General features: G+C 46.2%; 1 protein-coding gene across 1 annotated transcript; it reads left to right on the top strand.

Annotated features, from left to right (window-relative positions):
- Nucleotides 1-144: 144 nt before the first annotated feature.
- Nucleotides 145-22146, top strand: FOXO4 (forkhead box O4). Its single transcript, XM_041396778.1, is given in 4 exon segments — nucleotides 145-873; nucleotides 876-1099; nucleotides 11396-12625; nucleotides 16853-22146. Coding segments are annotated over 3 exon segments (1530 nt in total). The 5' UTR covers nucleotides 145-779; the 3' UTR covers nucleotides 12608-12625; nucleotides 16853-22146.
- Nucleotides 22147-23468: the final 1322 nt, after the last annotated feature.

The raw sequence follows: 23468 nt of genomic DNA, 5'->3' as shown, positions 1-23468 counted from the left end.
GCATGGCGGGCTTGCTCCCGCCGTTGCTCCGCGTCGCCTGAGCTGTGGCGGCCGGGCCCCCGCGGGACAGGGCACAGCCCGAGGCTGAGGCGGCCGCGCTTAGCGCCCGGCTGGAAACCGGGGCGTGGGGCCAAGAAACCTACACAGGGACTGCGCCATACAGTGTTGCCAGCCCCGGACGCTGTACAGCGCGGCGAGCGCGAGGCCCCGGAATATGGTTTCCGCGACTCTGACGGGCAGATCGGGACGCAGATCCATCACGCCTTACGCCAGGGAGTGTCCCGGAAATAGGCTCCCATCCGTGACGGGATGGCGGAGGCAGCAGCGCTCTCGGCCCGACCCGGAGTGCCGCGGCGCACTCTGAGGCGGGCGGAGGAGCTGCAACTGCCTCGAGGCTGCCGCCACCACGCCGCTATCACCTCTCTGCCGTCGTGGGGGGACTAGGCCCGCACTAGGCCTTGCAGGTTATGTAAGCGTCACCCGCCGCGATGCCCGCTGGGAGCTGTAGTCACATCAGCGCACCGCCTGCCACGCTCACCCGTAGTAGGGGCACGCCCCGCCCTCCGCGGCAGGGGGCGCTGGGTACTGTAGTCCGCGGGCTGTGTCTGGCTGCCTGCTAGCGCCCCGGCGGGACTACCGCTCCCGGCGTGCCCTGCGCGCGCAGGCGCGGGGAGCAGCGCTGCTCCCTGGTAAACAGAGCGGCGCGGCGGCGGCAGCGGGCCCGGGGCGCACAAAGGGGTGGCGGGCCCGGCACTCCCGGCGGGGCTGAGGCGGCGCCCATGGCGGAGCCGGCTGGGGCCGCGGCGTCGCCGGACATCGACCCTGACTTTGAGCCGCAGAGCCGCCCGCGCTCCTGCACCTGGCCGTTGCCGCGGCNCCCGGCCGGGCCGAGGGGGCGCGGGCGGGCGGCGCGGCGGCGCGGAAGGGCGGCTCCCGGCGCAATGCCTGGGGCAGCCAGTCCTACGCCGAGCTCATCAGCCAGGCTATCGAGAGCGCCCCCGAGAAGCGGCTCACGCTGGCGCAGATCTACGAGTGGATGGTGCGCTCCGTCCCCTACTTCAAGGACAAGGGTGACAGCAACAGCTCCGCTGGCTGGAAGGTGCGTGGCGGGCCGCGGCGGGGGGACAGGCCTTGTGTGCCGGGGCCGGGCCGGGCGAGGAGCGGCTGCGGAGGCGCCTCCCCGGGGCCCCGGCCCGCCCCGCGCTCACCTGTTGCCGCTGCTCGTCTGCCGTCGGTGCCAGCGCGGGGTGCCCACGGGGCGGAACCGGGGCTTCAGCTCTGCTCAAAGCTCCGGGGCCTCAGACCCAGCCCGAGGTTCGGCTGTGTGCGGCTGCAGCGGCTGCTGGGGCTGGTTGTGGCACGGCCTTGCGAGGCCGCTCTTTGCGTTTAGAAACTTTCCCGGGAGAGAAGGGACGCATTTAACGGGCGGTGTCCGAGTTTCTGTGCGGGTAAAGCCTCGGCTGGAGGGTTTTGATCGCCAGGCCGCAGTGCTTTGTCACGTCACTGTGTTAAAGCTCAGTATAAATAACTGTGTCACACCAGGCGTGCTTGGCTTTCAAGGAGGTCCCTTGAAAAAGGGTCAGAGGGTCCTGTTTCCAGGAACGTGATGGGAGCCTCTGCTGGAGTTTGGAAAAGGGAAAGCAATATTTTGCTGTAAAGGCTCAGCAGTGTCTTCTCCCGTTCTGAAAATAGGTGTGTGGAGAGCTGTGTTAAAAGAGCTCCAGACTGTTTCATTTCTCTGCCTGTGGCGACATTGTGCTCCCTTATCTTTAGTCTAAAGAATTCTAGCAGAGAGAAAGGGAAATGTGAGAGCTAGCTTGCAAAATAGCCCCTCAGCCTGTCCTGATGTATCGGGGTGGATGCCATGGAGACTGGACTCTGAAGAGTGTGATCTGTTGCTCTCTCACTACAGACTGGAATTACACTCTTGTTTGCAGTATTTATTAGCAGTTCATCCATGCTGCAGTTCTGCAGGAGGTTCAGCCAGCATGGTTTGGGGCTTTGGGCTTCTGTGACTCCAGCCACGTGTTCCTCTGCTTGTCTTACTGAGCAGTAGGTGAGAACAGAAAGTTAATTTCAGAGAGTAAATAAATAAATAAACGTCAGTTTGTGGTAGGTTGGCTTTCAGCTGGCTCAGCTCTCTGAAGTGGCACACCACGTGGTGGTGTGAGTGCAAACATTTGCTCCAGAGGGTAGAAACACGGTGAGAGGGATGCAGCTGTCACAGCTTGGGCTGGCACACGTCAATACAAAACTTACCACCTTTCCATTTATAACTTATTGACAGTTCCTAGACAGTGCATCTAGTTTAACTAATATGAATTGTTTTCTGTTACTTGTGTGTGTAGGTTGGATTCTGCATACTGAGTTCTGATTTGGGACAGTGCTTGGGTTTTGGTGTTCTTACTGGAAGATAGTTCTTTTTTCCTCAGGCTAGGGCTGCTCTCCTGGTCCTGCTGCTCCTGCATGCAGTCATGTTAATTTAACAGAACTGGTGCATTTTCTTGTCAGGAATATGGCTGAGTATCTGTTTGGCAGTAGTGCCTGAGATTAAAGCTCGGTGTGCTTTATGAAATGCTCCCCAGATACTGTGGTGTAGGTGGAATATAGTGGGATGTCCTGCTGGACTGGATGCTGGAATAAGCACACTTCTGGTTTAATTCACTATGGCTGTTCTTTTGTTATATCCATTCACATGTAAAGGGACCATCAGCCTTTGGTGTTACTCTGTGTTTTAATAATATGTCACTTTTGGGGCATGTACAGGTAGATTTAAATTCCAGAAGTTCACTTTGAGAATTTGTGCATACATGAGAGTGAGATTCCTGGTCAGATGCTGTCGTAGCTTTTCTGTGATTGACTTTTTAGTGTGGTTTTTCAGCCTGGGAACAGACTAATTCTGGCTTTAGAAGGAGAAGAAAAAGAAACTTTTTGCCAAGAAAGATGAGGGCGGGCAGAACAACAACTGTGGTGGGAATCAGCCTGTCTTATGATCAGGGCAGTTTAAAGCTCTTGATTTAAGCAGCAAACAGAAAAGCATGATAAAAATACAATACATTTTCTTTCCTGCTCACTCACAAAATCCTGTTGGCAGAGCTTGGCAGGATGTGTGACCATGGAACTTACTTTTAGTCTTTCTTTCTGTTAACTCACAGTTACATGGGTTTGCAAGAGGTTTTGTTTGTTTTACTGCCCTTAGTCTGTTTGCATTCAGATCCCTTAAGAGAAGGGAGGTCAGACATTTCCAGTTTTACAGATGGGGAGTCAGTCAAGTCAGTTCAATTTGACTTTTGTGGACTTGGAACAAAATTAATAAGTGCATATTTAAGACCAACTGGATAAACAAAAGATGTGTCTTCACTTGAGGGATGGACCTGTCTGGTTTTTTTTGTTTTATTCTTGTTATTTTTAGAGCTGTGAAGCTCTGTTCGCATGTTTTGCGGGTTTTTAATTTGTAAAGTAAAAGAAAAACTTCTTGAGTTGTCTTAGTTTTAGTAATTCCTCAATGTTGAGTAAATGATTTTGCATAAAGGAAATAAATGTGAAGCTGCTGTTAAAGGTGGCTGTAGCATTTTGATGCCTGTTAAGATGGTGGTACAGGTCTAGAGTTCTGGCATTTCTGTCTCATTTGGACAGAGCCAAACTGATAATAGATTTTATTTGGATGTAGTGCAGTTAAATAGAGATTTTTAATTAAGTAATTAAAAGCAATATGTCTTTAAAAACTGTTAATCTACTTTAGTTAATATAAACTCCATAAACTCATTGTTGTTTCATAATTAATTTAGAGCTGTCCTACTCCACTATACAATTGGGGGAAGTGCAGCTGCTGCAGACTGCCAGGGTGTAACCTCCAGAATTCCGGAAGAATCTGTGTTTTCGAGGAAGATGGAGTTGGCTGTTCCTCAAGTGCTTGGAGCACCTTGTGAAGGACAGATTTGCTGTGTGTGCAGTCTGTCCTTTCCCTGCAGGAATTCAGCTGAAGTTAGGAATCAACCAGCCTGCAAGGCAGAAGTGTCCTTGTAGGGTGTGTTTGGGGCTTCTTCATAATCCTTCCCTGGGTGCTCTGCAGGATGGTCTGGGTATCTGTGGGTAAGAGGATAATTCCTTTTGGGTTTGAGGTTACTTGCAAGGGGACGGTGTTGGGGGTTTGGGTAAAGTGCAAAAACCCTGCAGAGAAACAGTTTGTAATAGTTGTTACATCCATGGGTATGAGCAAATTTGGCACAGTGAGGAACAAGAAGGACTCATCTTTCTTAGAGAAACAAACTGTATGTTCTCCCCAAGCTCTTGTCTTTTCCTTGTAGGAACAGAATAAACTTTAAAGTCATCCTTTTCACCCTCCAAAAGTATGTCACTGAAACAAAAATCAGATGTCTCCTGTGTATCTATGTATGCAACATAAAGAACAAATGATTCTGCACTATTACACTAATCATGGGAAGCTGATGTCACACCTCTGCATCCTGGTGCTCCCTCATTTATTTCAAATGTGTGCATGGATATACACAGCTTATGTACCCTCATACACATATATATGTATAGTGTGTGTATACATATATGCAACAGCTCAAGGAGCTGTATTATGAATTAAAAAATACCAAGTGTTCTGTTTATCTAAAACAGATGTCTAGCTCTTAATCTTTGTTAAAGTGGGCAGCATTTTCCTGAAAAGCCTTCCATTCCAGCCTTGGGTTATGTGCATATTGCACGTAGTTGATATTAAATGTTGAGCAGAAGGATCAGGAGACCTGGCTGAGAGCTCAGTCTTGGAATCACTTCACTGGCTTTCAGTGCTGGCTCTGGCAGTCCCCAGCCTCTCCCTCCCAGAGCTGTGGCTGTCTGATCTCCTGGCAGAGCATGTGCAGGGCTCCCTCAGGTTGGAGCTCATCCTGTGGCCCTCTGAAGCTCCTCCATGAAGGAGAATAGGCCAGCAGACAAAAGGAACCCTGTCCATCTTCTGGACTGTTTCTGCTGTGCTGTGGCTGGTAGATTCTGCCAGGCTGTTTTTATGCCTTGTAAATAAATTCCAGTTCAGTAGATAGAAAATCATGTGAACACTAGTTTTGGCCAAGTTGAAAAGTTTGTTTATTGGTGTGCTGACCATCAGTCAGACAACTTTTTTTTTTTTTTGTTTCTTCTGAAGTCAGATCTGCAAATAAGCAATTGATAAGTTCCTAAAATAGGCACATTTGCTGTTTATTTATAGCTGCTGGTATGTCCCTGTATCCTTTAATATTATTTCTTTTTGCTCAGATTTGTCAAAACCTTAAGTTCTTAACTTGAACGACTAAGAAGCCAAATCTTTATCAGGAGAACTTTCTTTAATTTCACTAAGAAACCCTTTACCTGGACAGGAACATCTCGTGGCAGTGCTGGGCTTATTTTGACTTTTGGTAATGATAATTGCAAGGTAGAAAATTACAGAATGATTTGGGTTGGAAGAGACCTTCAAGATCATTTTATTCTGTGTCCCTGCTGTGGGCAGGGATGCCTTCTAATAGACCAGGTTTGCTTCAAGCCACATCCAGCCTGGCCTTGAACACTTCCAGGGATGGGGCAGCCTGTGCCAGGGCCTCACCACCTTCTCTGGGAAGAGTTGCTTAGTATCCAGTCTAAACCTGCTCTTAAGTTTGAAGCCATTCACCCCTGTCCTTTCAGTCTACACCCTTGTAAACCCCTGTTCCTCTCCTGATTCCTTGTAGGCCCCCTTTAGTTACTGAAAGGCTGCAGTGGTTTGAGAAGACATTCAGAATATTTCCCTGTCTTTCCTCACTGAGCCAAAACTGAATGGATGCCATAAACCAAAAGGATACATAAAACTTCAGCTCAGCATCTTGGCTCTGAGCAAAATGTTATTCTGCCCAACCTTCAGCCTGGTGCAGGTTTGTGCATAGGTGAGGCACAGTGTGGAGTCTGGGGGGCTCTCTGCTACACAGAGCCACTGACTTGAGTCTGTGAAGAAAGGCTGCTTTCTGTGACTGTGATGAGACAGCCTGTAGTGTTTATTCCTAAGTTCGTGTGCCTGAAAGGATACAATTCCCATTAAATCTTCTGATGCCAAAAATGAAGAAATATGTATTCTAAAGTGAATTGGAATAGCGATGTCATTGCTGTCATCACTGGTATGTCATTTAATTCCACCTGCTCTCTAATGGTTTTGTAGGTGCTGCTCTCTGTTAGTTTTGGTTTATTTTGGTTTCTGGGAAGTTGCTGCCTTGCAAAGGGGAGGGAGGATCTGGCTGTTGGAATCCTGCATAGCTGAGGGTGGGTAGAAACTGCTGGAGTCTTGCCATCACCTCATGTGGCCCAAATGCATTCATGTGGTGTTAGTGATGTGCTTAGTCCTGGCTGCATGGTTCCCTGTCCCAGCTGCTGACAGCCTAACTGGGTTTCCTTAAAGCAGGGGGGAAATAAAAACAGAAGCTAAATGAGGCTTGTTCAGATACCATACTGAGGATTCCTGGAAACCTGGTGAACACAGGTGGACGTTGTCCATCATCTTTCTCTTAACAGGGTATTTGACCTTTTAATCCTGGTAGTTCTTAAATGGTCTGGCGTAGGTGAGGTGGGAGGAAGGCAGCTGGGCATGGCAAGGTCTTGTGAATGGGAGAATGGCAGAGTGCTGGGTGTGGAAAACGAGGCTGGTGGCAGTGCACAGAAGTAGGACAGTAGGGCAGATGTGGGGTCACCAGGTGTCCTATATTCCAGGTGGAAGAAAACTGATGAGTACTCAGCTGCAAAGAGGACCAAGGATCACAATGTAGCAACATACAGTTAACCCTGCTCAAAGTGACGCTAATATGCCTTCTTCTTGTAATGCACTGAAGAAGCATGAAGTATGAGTTTGGTTTTTTTTTTTTTATTGGAAGCCTTGTTGAGTGTGGTTGTTCCCCTCAAAGGTTGGGAAAAACTCATTTTTTGGTGAAAATTCATCTACTTCATACTATGCCAGTCAAATTGCTTGAAGACTTTGCTGCTACTCTTCCCTGCTCCTTGCCAGTTTTTTCTGGAAAGCTGCTGTGCTGAATGATTATTCCTTGCAGCACAGCTCAGTTTTCCAGTCAGTCCTCAGAGAAGGCTGTTCCTGGGCTGCTGGTATTACTTGTTCCAGCAAGTTTCTTCTGCTCTATCTAATCCTAAACAGCTTTTGTTGTATGCCTGCCTGTCTTGTAAATCGCCTCAGTCTTTGCTTTTTAGAGAGCTATGATCTTCTTCTTCTTCTAGCCTCCCACTGAAAGATTACAGAAAGGAAAATGTTCTTCCTAAGATAGAGATCCCCGTCTGCTGAGCTTGACGTCTGTGCTCGTGTGTGCCTTCTGGAAGGGAATTGCTGGGGAAGTGTTTCAACTCCCTGGCTCTGGAGCAGTTGTTTACTTGCTGCTGCAAATCTCTACAAGGAAGACTTTTTCCTGAAGCCTTTGGAGCCAAGTGGCTGAGACAGGCACTGACAAATACAGCAGGCAGAGTGTTCTCCCCTTGCAGCCTCCCAAGAATGCCATGGCAAATGATAATTCGGCACAATTATATGCCTGGCAGTGGAACATGGCCCTGCACTGGGATGGGACCAAGTTCTTTGTATGCCTCCAAGGCAGTGAGAGTGTAGTACAGGCAGCTGCAGTGATTGTTTTTTTGTTGTTTTTTTTTTCTTCTGTCAGTCATCCTTTAGAGAGACTTTTTGTTAAGAAATTTGATCCTCTGTGGTTTGTAGTTTAAACTACATGATGTTTCCTGGGAGAATGGCCAGGAAAGGAAGGAAGCCACTGTGTCTCCTGGAAGGGTAGCTGCTCTGTCTTGTCTTTCTGAGCATAGCTTGTGCTTGGCCCTGAGTGCTCTGCTAGCACAGGCCATGCACCACTGCTGCATGGATGAGCTCTGCTGGGCAGGGCACAAGAGCCTCCTTGTGCTCCTGTAAGCTTCAGGTTTATGGTAGGGAGCCTCAGCTGTATCTACAAAGCTAGATAGTCCCCTGGAAAGGCTGTCAGTGGCCTTTAGCCTTCTGTAGTCACTTCACCTGAGCATTTTCCATGGTATTTGTGGCAGTTGCCCATGAGGCTGACTGGGCAGGACGGTGGCTTGGTTGTGCTTCCAGCTCCTGTGGTAATTCCCTGATTGAGACCAAAGCACTGTTTGGTGCTGGGCAGGATCCACAGCAGCACTAATGTTGCTGCAGAGACAGGCCTGTTTTGATGGTGAGAAGTGTTGCTGTCCTTTAACTGTGGCCAGGAGATTTTATCAAAGAAGAAGACTTAATGTTCTGGTAACTAAGATTTAGGGAATAGTTTGCATAAGCTCCTAGCCGCACTTCTGTGGCTAGTCCATATATCCTAGTTTGAAGACACAGTGGTTATGACCTAAGGAATGGTCCACCCTTCTTCAGTGTACAATAAATGTCTCTAGCCAAACTTGATTTTTTTGCATACTATCTGTCCTTTATTTCAGACTGGTTTTGTCTGAATGTGGTTTGCAGGAATCATCTTTGATCTATGATGGATTTAGAGACACAGGCTGGCTTTTTTTTTTTTTTTATGGCAATGCTTATCATGCAACCATAAGTACCACTATAAGATACCTAAATAAATAACAATATCCTTCCCTAAGTAGGGGCTGAAGATGTTCCTAAGGATTTGAAGGATTCCTGCCTGCACTTCTTCCTTCAGGTCATGCTTCTCTATGATCAAAGAGTTGCACAGTCAAGACCTTGTGTGTTTTGCAGATGCTTAGACCAGCTGGGAGCCTCCCACACTGCTGAAGTTGAGCATCTAAAAAGTTAATGTCATCTGTATGTTTTTGGTGTGGGTTGCTTAACATCAAGAAAGGAAATATGTCAGGGTTGCCCGGGTGACTGAACTCTGTTGTTTCCTCTTCTGTCAGGTCTGACTTGCAGGTCTGTGATTATTTTAGCATAATTGATCTGTTCCTGGCTTTCTCAGTGAGCTTGGAGGGTGCACTCCATGTGTTAGGTGTATTGAATCCCTAGCAGGTGCATTCTGTGCTGTCCCACAGCACCCAGGCTGGTGGGTGCGTGGGTTCAGGTGAAGTTTGGGACACTCTGGGCTCCAGGCAGGCTGGGTCCTGCAGGGGAGTTAGGGCTGGGGGCACCGTGCTGCAGTGCTGAGCTGCTTGCCACAGTCTGCAGGGGAGCTGCAAAGCTATAACTTAGGATTGCACTTTAGATAACAGCTAACCCTGTTGAAAGAAATGTTCTGGTTTTTTCCTCTGCCTCCAGCTACACATTCTGTTCTCTTCAGTTTTCGGTGCTTGACCCCCACCGTGAGGTAGTTCAAAAAACAGAGATAAAAGAGGCAGGAAGAGTAGTTTCCAAGGAAGGATAAGGCTGCTTTTCAGTTTGCTTTGCTCTCTGAACTGGCTTACAGCGTCACAGATGCTTGTGTTACGGAAGGATGAGAGTTTGAAGATGAGGAAGGAAGGAGTGGTACAGCAATTATCTGCTTCTACAGCTTTGCCATTATGTCAGTTCAGCAGTAACATGTAAAATCACTTTGGGACTGCTTTATAAATGGTACCAGGCTTCATTGTGCTCATGTGAATCCTATTCTTATTCCAAGATGTCTTATTTCAAGCTGCTTTTCAACCAGAAATTAGTTACACAAATTGTCTCTTATGATACTCAAGATGCCATCATGAGTTTGCAGGCTACTTTCAGGAGAATAAATGAAGAATTAGTGACAGCTTAGTGGTTCTTATTGCTGCAGCAGTGTGCATTCAAAGTTATGCACGTTTACCTGGGAAAAGTGATGGGATTCTTTGGAAATGAAAGCAGCAGCCTTGCAGGAGACAGTGCACATCTTGAGTTACTTGTCTCAACACTTGAAGGAAAGGAAAGCTTTGTTTAGAGAAGATGCCAGGCAAGACTGTTGTACAGCAATTACTGTGAACAGCTCAAGTAATAAAACTGTGTAAGAGCATTGACTGACACATGTTCCATCAGGCTCTGGCTCTGCAGTCACTCTCCAATTAAGAACATGTGTATTCTTTGATACCAGTTGCAGCAAGCAGCCAGTCTTCTCCAAATCCTCAACAGCCAAATGTTAAAATGAAAGCTAAGCCAGGATGATTGTCAGATCTCCTTCAATCTCCATAAAATCTTTCCACTTTGCCTGTATTGTTTATCTGTCTGCATCTACTTTTTTCTAGGATAGTACTTTTGGTGAGGTGGCCAAAATTAGCATGGGGAGGACTTTTCCGAGAGGAAAAGGGTGGGGAGAGGGAAAGCAGCAGACAGGAAAGAACTGTGTTGAGAGTTGGTGGAAAAAGATGATAAAAGCACAGCTAATTTGTTCAGAATTAAGAGTATGCATGAAAACTGAAGGCTGTTATGTAACTTAGTTAATATGAAAAAGATGTTGCTCTTGGACCCCTGTTGTGTTTCCAATGCAGCACCTTTTAATCATTTGTAATTTGGCCATCTGAAGAAATTAAGTGCAGATATCAAATAAATTCATAGGCCTCATGGGGAGTTTATGGAGGATCTGTTCAAACAATGAGATCGTTGCTTCCTGATTCTAAAATACTGGGGAGTTTATCAGTTGCAGGAGGAAAATGAGTTTGATGATGGTGTACAGACATGTTAGCTTGCAGTTTTCAGCAAAGCTAAACCAAAAGGAGGGAGCTGGGAGAGGCAAGGAATGTGTGTCTTACCCAGCAGAAAGATGGGAGAGGCTAAAACTGGCATGTACTGTGTGGGAGTGCAGTATCCACTGAACATCTTACCCTGTCAGGAACATGCACCAAGGAAAGCACACAGCCTCCTTGCAGAGAGAGCCTGGCAGTCTCCAGGATTGCCAGAGATGGCAATCCTGAAGTTTCTCCAGTTTTGGGGTGGAGATGTTAATGGGTGCACTAAATAGAAGCATTTTGCCATTTCTCTTCACCCAGTCTGTTGGATTCACTGTTATGCTCTGCTTGAATCTGACTGAAAAGTTGCCATATAAGCATTAAAAAAATTAGCCAGGCTTATTCTGGGTGAAGGGGTTGACAAATGTGTGTGAACAGCAATAGCTGAAATTCAGGTGGGCTCATGTTGGAATTGCAGGTTGTATTTCAGAACTTGTTTACTTGCTCTGTGATATGCCTATTTTTTTGCAGATCCTGTATGGTCTTTAAAGTTCTTTTGTGTTAGTATTTTGCTAGCTGAAAACTGCTAGTTGTCATGGTAGCTTCACCCTTGATATTGCAGTGAAACATGGCACTGCTTGCTAGTGCTGCAAAGCATGTTCAGACAGAAATAGCAGGTTTTTATGGATAGCTTTTTGTTATAACTTTCTTCTCTGCATACTGTCTGAATGTGTTCAAGCTTGTGAGGTTTCTAGGTGGGAGGTGTGTCAACTGACAGGTCCTCACATTCTGTGGGTTTTGTTTCTTTTTTTTTCAGAACTCTATTCGACATAACTTGTCCCTGCACAGCAAGTTTATTAAAGTCCATAATGAAGCCACAGGGAAGAGCTCTTGGTGGATGCTCAATCCTGAGGGTGGCAAAAGTGGAAAAGCACCAAGGAGAAGAGCTGCCTCCATGGACAACAGCAGCAAACTTGCAAAAGTCAGAGGTAAAGCATCCAGGAAGAAGCCTCCTCTCCAGTCTGCTCCAGAATCCTCTGCTGACAGTCCTGGCTCCCAATTTCCTAAATGGCCTGGGAGCCCGTCCTCAAGAAGCAATGAGGACTCTGACGTGTGGAACACCTTCCGGCCTCGGACCAGTTCCAATGCAAGCACCATCAGTGCCAGGCTTTCTCCCATCCTGACAGAGCAGGATGACCTCCATGACGAAGAGCTGCTTCCTTCTCTCGTGTACTCCAGTGCATCCAGCAATGTTCCACCAACTGTGACTGAGGAGCTCGAGCTCATCGATGGCTTAAACTTGATGTCTCCCAGCTCATCTGTGCTATCTACCCAGCAACCTGCCTCCAGTGGTCAGATCCAGAGAGATTCCAGCTTTTCTTTGCAGAGCCCAAATGCAGCTGGTCAGACTTTTGGCAACTCCCTGTTTAACCCTGTTGATATTTCACTGCAAGGTTCTGTCAGCCATTTCTCTGCCCCTCAGACCTTGGAAGCTCTTCTGACACCCAGCTCTCCGCCTCCAAGGGATGTTATGATGACTCAGGTGGATCCAGTTCTCCCACAGACTGGTAACAGGATGAGCAGCCGAACTCTTCTGCTTCTGGGTGGACAAGCTGCCCAGAGTAAGATGAGCTCAGGCAATCCACGAGGAAAGCCTGCAGAGCAGCAGGCAGAACCAGTCGGTGCCAGTGTTTTGCCATCAACGCTTCCCATAGTGACATCTCCTCAAAACACTGCCAGCAGCAATTTAAAGGCTCCAGTTTCTGCAACAACTGCCCAGTCAGTCCAGCTGGGCAGTCCAGTGCTCCTTTCATCTGCCAGCCCTGCTCCCTTGGGATTGAACCAGGACAGGCTCCCCACTGACCTGGACATTGACATGTACATGGAGAACCTTGAATGTGATATGGATTACATAATCAACAGTGAACTCATGGATGGAGGACTGGACTTTAATTTTGAACCTATTCTGCCTACTCCCAGCTATCCCAGCACCTCACAGGCCTCCAACCATACCTGGGTACCAAGTTAACTTCAGGAGCACAAAAAGGTAGGTGTAGTTGTGTAAAATGCTACAAACAACCCTCTCTAGGACGGTTCCTTTGCCCAACTCTGTAGCAGTTAAAGGAACCTCTTTGAAAGCACAGTAAAAAGCTTTTGGAAGAGTCATGTTCCCTTTTAGGAGGAGAAAAAGCTGTTTAAAGGTAGGTGGATTTAACGTAGTTACCAGGTAGTCAGCTCCTTTATGAAATGGAACAGCAAACTGAATGAAACTCCTGTTGTCTCCTGTCATCCAAGATGATTCCATCCCAGGACATCAGGCAGTGCCTACAGTTGACATGAGAGCGTGTGCTGATTCCATAAATAAAGACATCCACCAGTATATACAGAATGGTTGAACTGAGCCAAGCACACAGTGTGTTTCTACCCAGGTGGTTATTATCCCTGCAGAATTCTCTAGGATGTGTAGTAGCAAAGCATGTCCATGACATGGCTGTCTGCTTTGGTCTGTGTGTAACAGGTCACAGTCACTTTTATCACACCTTCTGCCCTGCCCTTACCTGGCATAGCGTCTGGAAAGTCACGTAAGTTGGCTCACCAGCATTAGCTGCTGAATTGCTTCCCATTATCAGAATAGGAAACAGGAGTCTGCAGTGTGCATGAAGTGGAAGGAAGAAGGATGTGTTAGTGCTATCCCATGTACTGCAAAGCTGCATCTTCAGTAATTTGTCGTGTTTGCACAAGTGGAGTCAGTTTGGCAAATAGTGTATGTGACAACAAGACTTTAAAATATCTTTTATTTTTTGAGGCAGTGACACCCTGACTTGAAACATTAAACCAAAGGCAGGGGAAGAATTAGGGAACTGGAGCTGAAGGCCTGCTTCATACTTGGAACTCATTTAGCTGATGAAAAGTGGACAGACTGGAGCATAGGCTGGGTATTGGTTGGAAAGTGGAAGCCTTGCCAAAAATATTTCCTTTTTAGGAGGCAGATATGGTATTTGTTAGTGTTGCAAATTCAACTGCTAATACTGTTCAGCTGAGCAGGCAGAAGTAAGGGCAAACTGCAGATACTGCTTCATTCTGGGAAGCCCTTGAGCTTCAAAATCATGGGGACAGAAATTATCATCTACTTGATCTTAATACTCTCTTTCCTAGGCACCTGAGTAACTTGGAGGTGGTTTGGACCAGGTGACCTCTGTCAGTGCAGCCATTCTCTACAAGTGTCTTGGGTCCAGACAGATTAAAATGCTGTCCTTTGAGCTAGTGTTACTTAAACCGTGTGAACATATTGATGCATTACTATATATTGAGGTTTTAAACACAATTTAACTCCCCCTTATTCCATATCACATCCCACTGCTTAGGATGTAATTTCTTGGTAGTGTTCTTCTGTTTGTACCTAACAGATCTCTATTGTAGGGAGAGGAGGATCAGTGAAGCTTTTCTGTTTCCTCATGGGACTTTTTATAATGATGTGTGTTAACTGTGCATTTGCTGAATTACTGAGTGTCTTAATTTAAAGATCTTATCTTCAGGTGACATACAGAAACTTGGTTTCGATTACAAATCTCAGTTTCAAAATTTGGTTGACAAACTGTGGTATCCTTCTGTGTTAGGACTGTTTGCAAGTTAGTGACAGAGGCTGTGGCTTTTTGAGCAGTGTTTCCATTGGATATTGTTCTGAGCTTTTGTGTTGGTTTTGTTTGTTTGTTAGGGTTTGCTTTTTTGTTTTTATGCCATGCTAGGGCAGGCCATTATATTTGTGGACTTTTTAGGGATGAAATTTTTTTCACAGAAGTATTTTCAAAACATATGCAGGCTGTGCTGCACTCCTGGGCCAGGTAGACAAGACCTCTTTTTAAAGCATACCAGGTATAGATTATTTTTTAGGAGTGTAAAGCAGAGAAACTGAGGAATTATTTATCAAAGGGTAGGGTCTAGTACTGTTGAAAATGTGGATATAATCAAGTGCTTTAGAGGGAGAACAGGAGCTCTTGAAAGCAGGGTTATGTTCTTGTTCCATTTTATATTCTATGTGAATTTCTTAATCAAAACAGAGGAGCTACTGATGTTAAAACTCCTGGATTTTCTTTGTTCCACACATGATACTTTCTGGGAAATGTGCTGGGCATGAAGGAGTGAGATCTGGAGCAAGTTCTGAGCCACCATTGTGTTTGAGCAGAAAGCGTAGCTCCCTCGTGCCTCTCGGTGCTCTGGTCACAGCAGTGCTGCCCAGGAGGAGAGGCCACACCCTGTCAGGGTGCTTTGCTTCAAGCCTTTTATTCTGTCCTTAGATTATGTTTGCCTTTTCTGAGTTTTGCAAAGGTTTTCTGTTTTGCCTATATCCTAGAGTCCATGGAGTGGGATGGGGGGGAGCTTTTTCCCCAGAGGAGAGCAAGTAATGTGCAAAAGGCTCCCCAGACAGAGAGATGAATCAGGTTTCTAGCAAAGAGGGAGCAGGACACATGTGGAGAGAAATAGGAGTGTTCCTGGGAAAGAAGGCAGAATGCTTTCTCAACGAGTTACAAAACCAAGTGAGCTGCAGACATCAATGTCTGTGAGGAGGTTCACAGTCTCTGTCAGTTGTCCCTTACTGCAGTGAGTTCCTAGGATCCCTGTTTGCAAATCACTGTTCAGGGAAAGCTATATATTGCTCTTGTGTGGCAGGCATTTTCCCTTTCATATTCTTCCTATTACTCTGCTTTTCTCTGTGTTAAATTCACATTGGCAAAAGCTATTCTTAAGTGATCACTAACATAAAGCTGTTCTGTGTAGTTCTTGTGGGCCTAACTCGTGGCCTTCTGGGTCAGTTTTGGGTATAATGCTGAGCAAAAACTGTTTATCAGTTAATCACAGTGATCACATTCTGATTTGAGCAGCCAGAATGAAAGTGAACTGGGGAAATATTTCTCTTTGTAGACAAGAGGATATCTTTAGGAAAGAGTACTTAGTCTTATCTGCAGCATTTAGGAAGATAGGAGCTTGTTGGTGTTACCTTGGTGCTCAAAGCTCCCATGATTTTATCCTCCTCTTGGAAGTTAAATGCCAAAGGGCTTGTCCACAGCTTCACCAGGAGTCTGTTTGAACCCTGCCTGTGTTTCTTTGCATGGGCATTAGAGATCAAACATTGAAACTTTGTCTCTGCCCAGCACTGATGCAGCACCCACAAACTGAGCTATTAGCCACAGAGGAAGACAGTCAGCATAGAAATAGAATTGCCTTTTTTGTAAAGTGCTGTAGTTTTTGTCTCACTGGTGAGTGTAAAATCCATTTACTCTTTTGGTGGATATTAGTTAATTATTGTTAGTTATTCAGTTAGACTCCCTATAGCTTCAGAGTGTGGAGAGCTCTTTATCCCTTGCCCAGTTTGGTCTGGATTCATGCTTTTCTTGCTCTGTTGAATTCCCTTTGCTCCAAACATTGGATTTTTGTCTGGCAGAACATAAATAAATAAAAGCCTCTTAACCTTGCAATTTCCCAAAGCAGCCCATTGCTCTGGCTTCTGTTTTAACTTACTGTCTTTTCTTGTTCAGGGCTGATTCTCTCTTGTAGTTTTTTGGGGTTTTTTTTTCCTTTTCACAGGTTTATTTCATGCTCACTTTTACTGAATGCAGCTGATGAGATGCCCTACATTTATATCACTGTTTTGCCTTTCAAAGTGGATCATATACCTACAGTGGTTTTATGTCAGTGTCCTAAGTCAGCTTAGACTTATTCCAAGGCTTGTTTGAATGAGTTGTGGCAGCTTTATTGAGGTGAGGCAGAAGACCTGAGAAGAGATCTTCAGACTTTTGGGGGATTGGGATACCTAAGAATGTTTAATTTTTTGGAGGATGGAGACAGGATTTCTCTAAGTGAGTGAGCATAAACAGTTTGTATGTGATCTTTAAAAGCGTCTTTTACAGTCTTTTCCCTACCAATTGGTATTTGTGGTTGTTTAAGATGAAGAGTAATTTTCCTCTTCCTTGCTGCTTTCCTGCAATGCCTCTGGTGTTAGCAAAGTCCTTCTTTAAACTTCCTTATCCTGCAGAGCCTTGTTGGTGCTGTCAGCTTACAGGAGGAATACTTACTGCTGACTTTTCTGTCTCAGTCCTACTCTGCAGCTTGAAGCTGAGCAATTGCGTCCTCCACTTGACTCTCTGTTGATCAACATTTCTTGTGGTCTGTTTGTTCTGTAAGGGCAGATTGGAAGTAATTGACTCCTTATCCATGCATCCAGGATTCCCACTGAAGCGGAGCTCTAACCAGTCACTCTTATTTTTCTTCTTCCTAGTGTCCTTCAGGTTTTGAACATTGGGTTCTGACTTCACTTCCCACCCCAGCAGAGAAGAGAATGGAGCATGTTGGATTCAGTTTCCCTGCACACCATGCCTTGGGCAGAAGGGGCTGCCCATCTGGGAAGAAGGGGCAACCTGCATCTGGCTGCAACAGGAAGAGTTTAAAAATAGTAATCCTGTTACGTGCCATGGCTCTTCCTACAAACCTGACCCTGCCTTGGACCACCTGGAGAAACCCATGTCCAAAGAGGAGCCCTGGTAAAAACCTCGGCCAGAAGACTCTGTGCCAGGCAATAGTGTTTTCCTGTGTGATGAGTTGGGTTTGCTGGAGGAATCTCTCACTGGCTGTCCTCTCTCTGCTACGGCAGAAAGTCTCCCAGTGCCTCGGACTGGTGGAGGACTGGCTCTGCTCTCGCTTGGCTTGCCCCATGGGGCAAAGTAGTTGGACTTTCTGATTAAGCCACCAGATGTGCACTTGGTATCCCACAGACTCACAGAGGAATTGGTGGGAGCTTGTTGGTAGATGCCGTGTGGGAGAAGGGTGTGCTGTTTCAGGGGTTGGTTTCAGTGTGCCCATCACTGGAGCATCCATCAGCGTTCTGCAGGGGAGGGTGGTTGTCGTGGTATAGAAGGCTTCCAGTTGTCCCCCTGGGTGGAACAGGAGGACACTGAGTTTTTCACTGTGCCAACTGAGCCCCATTGAATCAGAAGCATGTTTTGAGAAGTCCCTATGCTGTTCTCAGCACTTTCCTGATACACCAGGCTGCTGTAAAATAAGCACAGGTGCTAGTAGCTGCTTTCTGGGACATAAAAACATTGTTTTGGGTTTGTTTTTGATCTGTCTTGCTACAGCAGCAAAATGGAAAGCCTGGGTGTGGCCTTAACAGAGCCCTGGTTGCTTTTCAGAAGGGCATTTTCTACAGATGAAATATTTTTTTACTAATCTGGGAACTTTCTACAGTGAACATGAAGCCAATGTAATGTGTGTCCCTATTATGCATCTCTCAGTCTGAGAAGGCGACAGTGACAGACTCTTTTTCAGAGCTGTATTAGGAACAAACACACCTGATGTTTGATGATGTGTATGATTGAGGGGAAGGAATTGGCAGGTCCCCGTGGTTTCAAACCACTGTGGGGAAGAGTTGTACATTATTGTAATCTATATGTAAAAGTAGGTGCAAATTACATAGAAGCTTTTCTAAACCTTTTTAAATATATATTATATATTTTAATTGAAAAACGAGATTATTGGATAAAAAGAAACAAAACACATTTGCTGTATCTGTCCCCTTCATACCAGATAACACTACAGTATGGGAGGGGGCAGGCCTAAGGCATTTTGGGCTAAGAAGCTGAAAATATTGTTGGAAAAGTGGGAAGGGCGTGGCAGTGTAACTGAGGCATGGCTGCTTTCCCCAGAAGAGGCAGAGGGAAGGTGCCTGGCAGGGCATTCAGCCGCAGCTGCTCAGGCTGGGCATTCCTGCCAAGCCAAGAGCACAATGGAGGGAATGCTAATCATTAACAGTGCTCAGCTGATCCCTGAGTAGCTGGCCTGCAGCTGATCCACAGGACAGATTCCCTAGTCTGCTAAGGAGATGGTGTGGACTGGATTGTGCTAGATCTGCTGACACTCTGTGTAGCCCTTACCAAGGGCATGATCAGTTGTATTTGGTAGCTCACTTTCGTTTCTGAGGGGTTTTGTTTTCTTGCTGAAGCTTCTGCTACTGTTGGGGAACTTGAAGCCTGTAGGCTCACCCTCAGGGGTCCACCTGGGATCCTGCTCTGTCTCTATATTCTTGCAGAACAGAAATTAGGGGTCAAAATATAAATTCAGAGCATTAGTGGCATGTTCCTATCACTGTTTTGGTGCTTGCAGTGGCAGGATCTGTGGGAGACATGGTGCTTTCATGGTGTTCTGGTAGGTTTGGTCTGGCAGAAAGATTCTCCAGTCCTTTTTGAAGGTGGCTTCAGTTCAGAAAGTTTGTATTATGCAGTGCAATGAGCCACACTGTTTCACCAGCTTGTCTGCTCTGTTTTCCTTTTCATTTGAGTGGAGATTGGAACAGGAGTGATTGCCTGGTTACCTCCAACAAGGAGTCTTCAAAAGTCTTATCTACAGCATGCTATGCCATCAAAGCCTTGAATAGTTTGATAACCTTTGTTTTGAAGGCTGCCTTCATGGCAGACCTCCCAGTGATGTTTCAAATTTACCCACAATCTGCATGTCTGGCCACACCTTGTTGTAACAAATAAACAAAAGCTCCTGAACCGAGATCCCGGGGTTTGCACACTTGAGGCACGGATGAACATTCTCACTGGGGTTAATTCATTACACAAGTGGATAGATATCATTTCACAACACTTGCTGGCAGGTGGCACATGTAAGAATCAGCCATTCTGAGCTGCAGTGAACAGACTGGAGAGATTTATGTTATTTGGCACATAATTTTCTACCTTGTTAGCTTGGGTCCTGAAGGGAACTTGAACCATTGATGTACAGAGCAAGTTGAATGGCTGCCCATGATTCACAGCCATGTATCAAAGGGCAAGACACCAGTATGTGTGGTCGTGTTAAATGTGAGTCTCTGGCTCGTTTCCCATGAAAATGGAACCCAAAGCAATAGAAAAGACAGTATTAGTAACCAGTGCTCAGACCAGAAATCCACAGCGAGCTGTGTCTGGCTGGGTTGGTCTGTGGGAAAGAGGTGCTGTCTTCAGGCTGTTACAAAGTGTCCCTTAACTGTGACAGCACGGGGAGCTGGCCTGATCTCTGTCTGCAGAGAGCCTGGCCCTGAGCTCTCAGGGAGCACCCCAGGGAGACCTGGTGTAATCTCAGCTGTTCATGTCCTTGACCTGATCCTGCTCAAGGAGGAGCAGCACCCGGGCTCATCATGGTTAGTGCTCTAGTGTGAGTTCAGAGAAGACCCTGTTCTTTGAGGAAGGAATAGAGTACATACCTATTTTTTTCTCATATTCCCCTGGCCGTACTTCTGGAGATAACACTGGAGATAGGGGCACCTCTGGCTGGAGTCCTGCTGTACCAGGTTCCTGGCAGTGGCATTTCTGCCTTCCAGCAGTCTGTACCAGGTGCTTTGTGTTTCTTCAACACAGCAGGAGCTGGCAGTGCTTGAAGAAGCTTGAGAGTGCACTAGTGCTGAGAATGGTGTTCAGAAGACTCGTGGAGTGCTCAGTAAACCGTGAATGTAACATTGCAGCTCAAGCAAGCAACTTACCTTCTTTTTTGTATGTTTAGCAGGATAGCTTGTATTGTGGGCACAGAGGGCAGGGATGCAGAGAATTTGGGAGTTCTACAGACACTTCATTTTCATAAACCTTGAACTTTTTTAGCCTGAGATACTTTCTCATAGGACAGGAGACTGAAGTTCCTAAACTGCTGCTTGCAGAAAGGCTGTACCTGGCAGGGGGTTGCTCAATACTTGTCCAGTTTTTTGTATTTTTGCCCAAAGCATTTGCTACTTGCTGCTGCTGGAGCCTGGGTATTGTCTTGGTGGCTCTTCATGCTGCATTAGCACCACAGGCCCCATACTTTGGGCTAGTTTTTGCTCTAATGAAGGATGGGGATTTTGAGAGCAGCTGTGAGTGGGGTGAGAAGGGAAGGGGCCAGTGACATGGGGAGTGGTGCTCCTGGATAAGTGCCTGCGGGGAGTGGGCAGGGGACACTTGGCACAAAGCATTACTTTAGGCTGTGTTCCTTGTCCTCCCTGAGCTCAGGCAACACGTTTCTCCATCTTCAGAGGATCAAGTGCCATCTTACACAGCATTGAAGCCACCATGCAGCTCAGGGCCACAAAGGATTCAGGTAACTAGGCCCATAGAGCTTAGCAGGAGGCAGACTTGTTGCTTTTATTTACACTTTGGTTTAGCAAATTGCTTGAACTTTCTTTATAATTTAGGCATATTTTACTTCCAAGCATGTACTTCCAGCTTCATGTGAGAGCTTGGAAAACTGGAAGCTTCTGAGAGTTCTTAATTTTCCTTGCTGGTGTGTCTAAAAACATGTCATCCCTATCCTGTGCTGCTTTAAAAACAGCACTCAGATCATCCTGATGAGAGGAATGAAGCATTCCAGAGCCTGGGTGTATTCATAAACAAGAGTCATAATAGAAGCAAGTAGCACTAATCAACTTTTCCAAAAGAAATGCCTAGAAAGCTTTTATGTAGATAAGAATTTGTTAATTTTCTTACTTAGTTGCTTATTTATAGCCACGTTCAAATGCTTCAGGGCTAGCCTTGCTCCAGGATTGAGTACCCTGTGTCTGGTGCCATGGGTAGGAGGAGTGCCTTGGGAGTGGTGTCCTGGACTGTAACCAAAATGTGAAAGTTTGGATCCATTATTTAAAAAAAAAAACAAAAAAAACAACAACAACAAAAAACAAACACAAAGCAAATCAATCAGCTTTGGGACATGAGCATGTACAGGGAATAGCTTAGGGCTTGCCTCAGTTGCATGTCTAATGAAAAACATGTTCTAATTAATGTGGGGAAAAGCAATAAAGAGGTGACTTCTGAAGCCTGAAAGATCTGTCCATGTGAAGGCTTGGAGCATGAGCTAACCCATCACCACACTTACTTGACCTTCAGCAAAGGGATCCCCTCTCTTCACTAGCCTGTCTTTCCCTGCACCTGATGTGTCTGTAGCTGATGGAAAGCAGTATCTGATGGAATCAAAATCGCTCCTAATACTGTGGTGTAAAGCAGGGAGAAGAGGCAGCAGAAGCTGAAGGTGTCAGAGCTGACAGTGTTGCATTTATAGTTCTTTGGCTGAGGCAGTGTTATGGTGTGTGGTAGAAGGGGATGTTCTGGACACAAAAACAGAGCCCTCATTGCTTTTCAGAAGGGCAGTGGTGGGGGACTGGTGGCGTGGGGTTCCCCAGGGTGTCCTGAGAGGTTTGGCTATGTAGAAGATAGGTTACTGGTCCTGAGAGCAGCTGTCTTCATAGGGCACTGGGGTGGTTCTGTGAAATGGTGCTTCCAGCACAGTGGAGTCTTCACCTGGTGCAATCCCAGGAAAGGTTTCTGCATTGCTAGCACAGATGTCTGCTGCACACAGGGCACCACTACCTGACATGGTTTCCACCACATCCCCTGTGCACTCTTCCACCCATTTCTCACAATAATTTTTTTTTAAATAAATCTCTGCTTTTGTTTGCTCTCTGTAGCAGTGTAACTTCTGAACCATTACAGGCTTTGTTACCATCTGTGCTAGCAAGACTGTAGAATGTGCTAGACTTAGGGGGGAATGTTTGAAAAATAAAAACCTGTAATCCTCTGCTCTGTGTCTCATCCAGTTTGTTCTGTTCTCATGGCAAGGGCCAGCTATTTTTCCTTGCCCTTGTCTTCTTTCCTCAGTGATCCTCACCTGTTAGGGGTCCCCCTCAGTGAATGCCCCTTAGTTGGCCAGAGGCAGAAGGGTTGCAGTGTGGCCACCCACAAAGTCTCTGGTGTGCTCTGCAGTGTGTAGAGCCCCTTGTTACAACTTGCTGGCAGTGCATGGGGATCCATGGGGTGCCAAGCCCTAAAACTGACCCTGGGGAGTTTTAAATCCTGCAGAACTAGTCTAGAGTTATTTCAGTCCCTTCATTTCTTGCTTTTCTAGACCTCAGTGCTAAAGGTGACTCTGATTTGTATACCTACATTCAAACATCTTTGTGTGTCAGCAGCAGTGGTGGCAGGTGAGGAGATGAGAGAGAAACGAGGGAAGTACTGTAGGTTGTGGATTCCACTGGCCGGGTTAGACACACAGAGGGCAAGTTGGGGATGCTCTAACACTTCTGAGGGTAAAGACTCATTTGTGAAATTGCACAATATGTGTACAGGCAGAAAATTGTACAGGCAGAAAATTTTCATTCAAAAATTTTCATTTTTGGATACTCAGTATATTCTATTTGAATTCTGTTTTTCACTACAGTTAATGCAAATTACTGAATAACTCTAAGGGGCTCTTAAGGGTCCGGCTTCAAGATTTAACCCAATTTACAAAAATTAGGAGAAAATCCTTAGGGGAACTCTGCCCCTCATCTGTTCCTTGGGTACTTAGGGCTTCTTGCAGGCATATAGTGATGGGTGCTGTTGGAGACACAAAATGCCCAAGATTTTGCAGCTGATTGGGTCAAAGTGAATGTGTTCAAAACTTCCCTCACAACAGGAGGCCATCATTTGCCCAGTAGCCATTAATACTTTTTTAACCTCTTTGAACATTGGCCTGTTCCATTTAAGCATTGCGAAGGAGAACTAAATGGGACCTGAATGCCTTGGCTCAGGGTTGTTTTTGATGAGTGTGACACTGTCTTCAGTAGTCACCAAGAGTCCTGCTGTGTTCTGTGGCTTCAATGCAGTGTGTTTGCACCCTTCTTGGAGTCTTGGAGACCTTGTAGCTGTCCCAGCTTGTCACCATATCTGTTTTGGCCTATGTGCATTGCCTGCAGAGCAGCAGTACATGAAGCAAGTGCAAAAACATCTTCTCTGCTCAGCTGGGTTTCTGGCCACAGTCCTGCTTTGCCTCCAACCCCTGCTGGTTGATGAATACCTGTGTGCCACCAGTGATGGGCCCACGTGTGGAAGCACAGTGGGGAAGGCTGCTCCCCTGTGCAT

The sequence above is a fragment of the Onychostruthus taczanowskii genome, unplaced genomic scaffold (assembly GCF_017590055.1).
Source record: "Onychostruthus taczanowskii isolate IOZ18803 unplaced genomic scaffold, ASM1759005v1 scaffold13, whole genome shotgun sequence".
Classification (NCBI taxonomy): Eukaryota; Metazoa; Chordata; class Aves; order Passeriformes; family Passeridae; genus Onychostruthus; species Onychostruthus taczanowskii.
The sequence above is the reverse complement of the archived record's forward strand: the minus strand, read 5'-3'. Positions and strand labels throughout refer to the sequence as shown.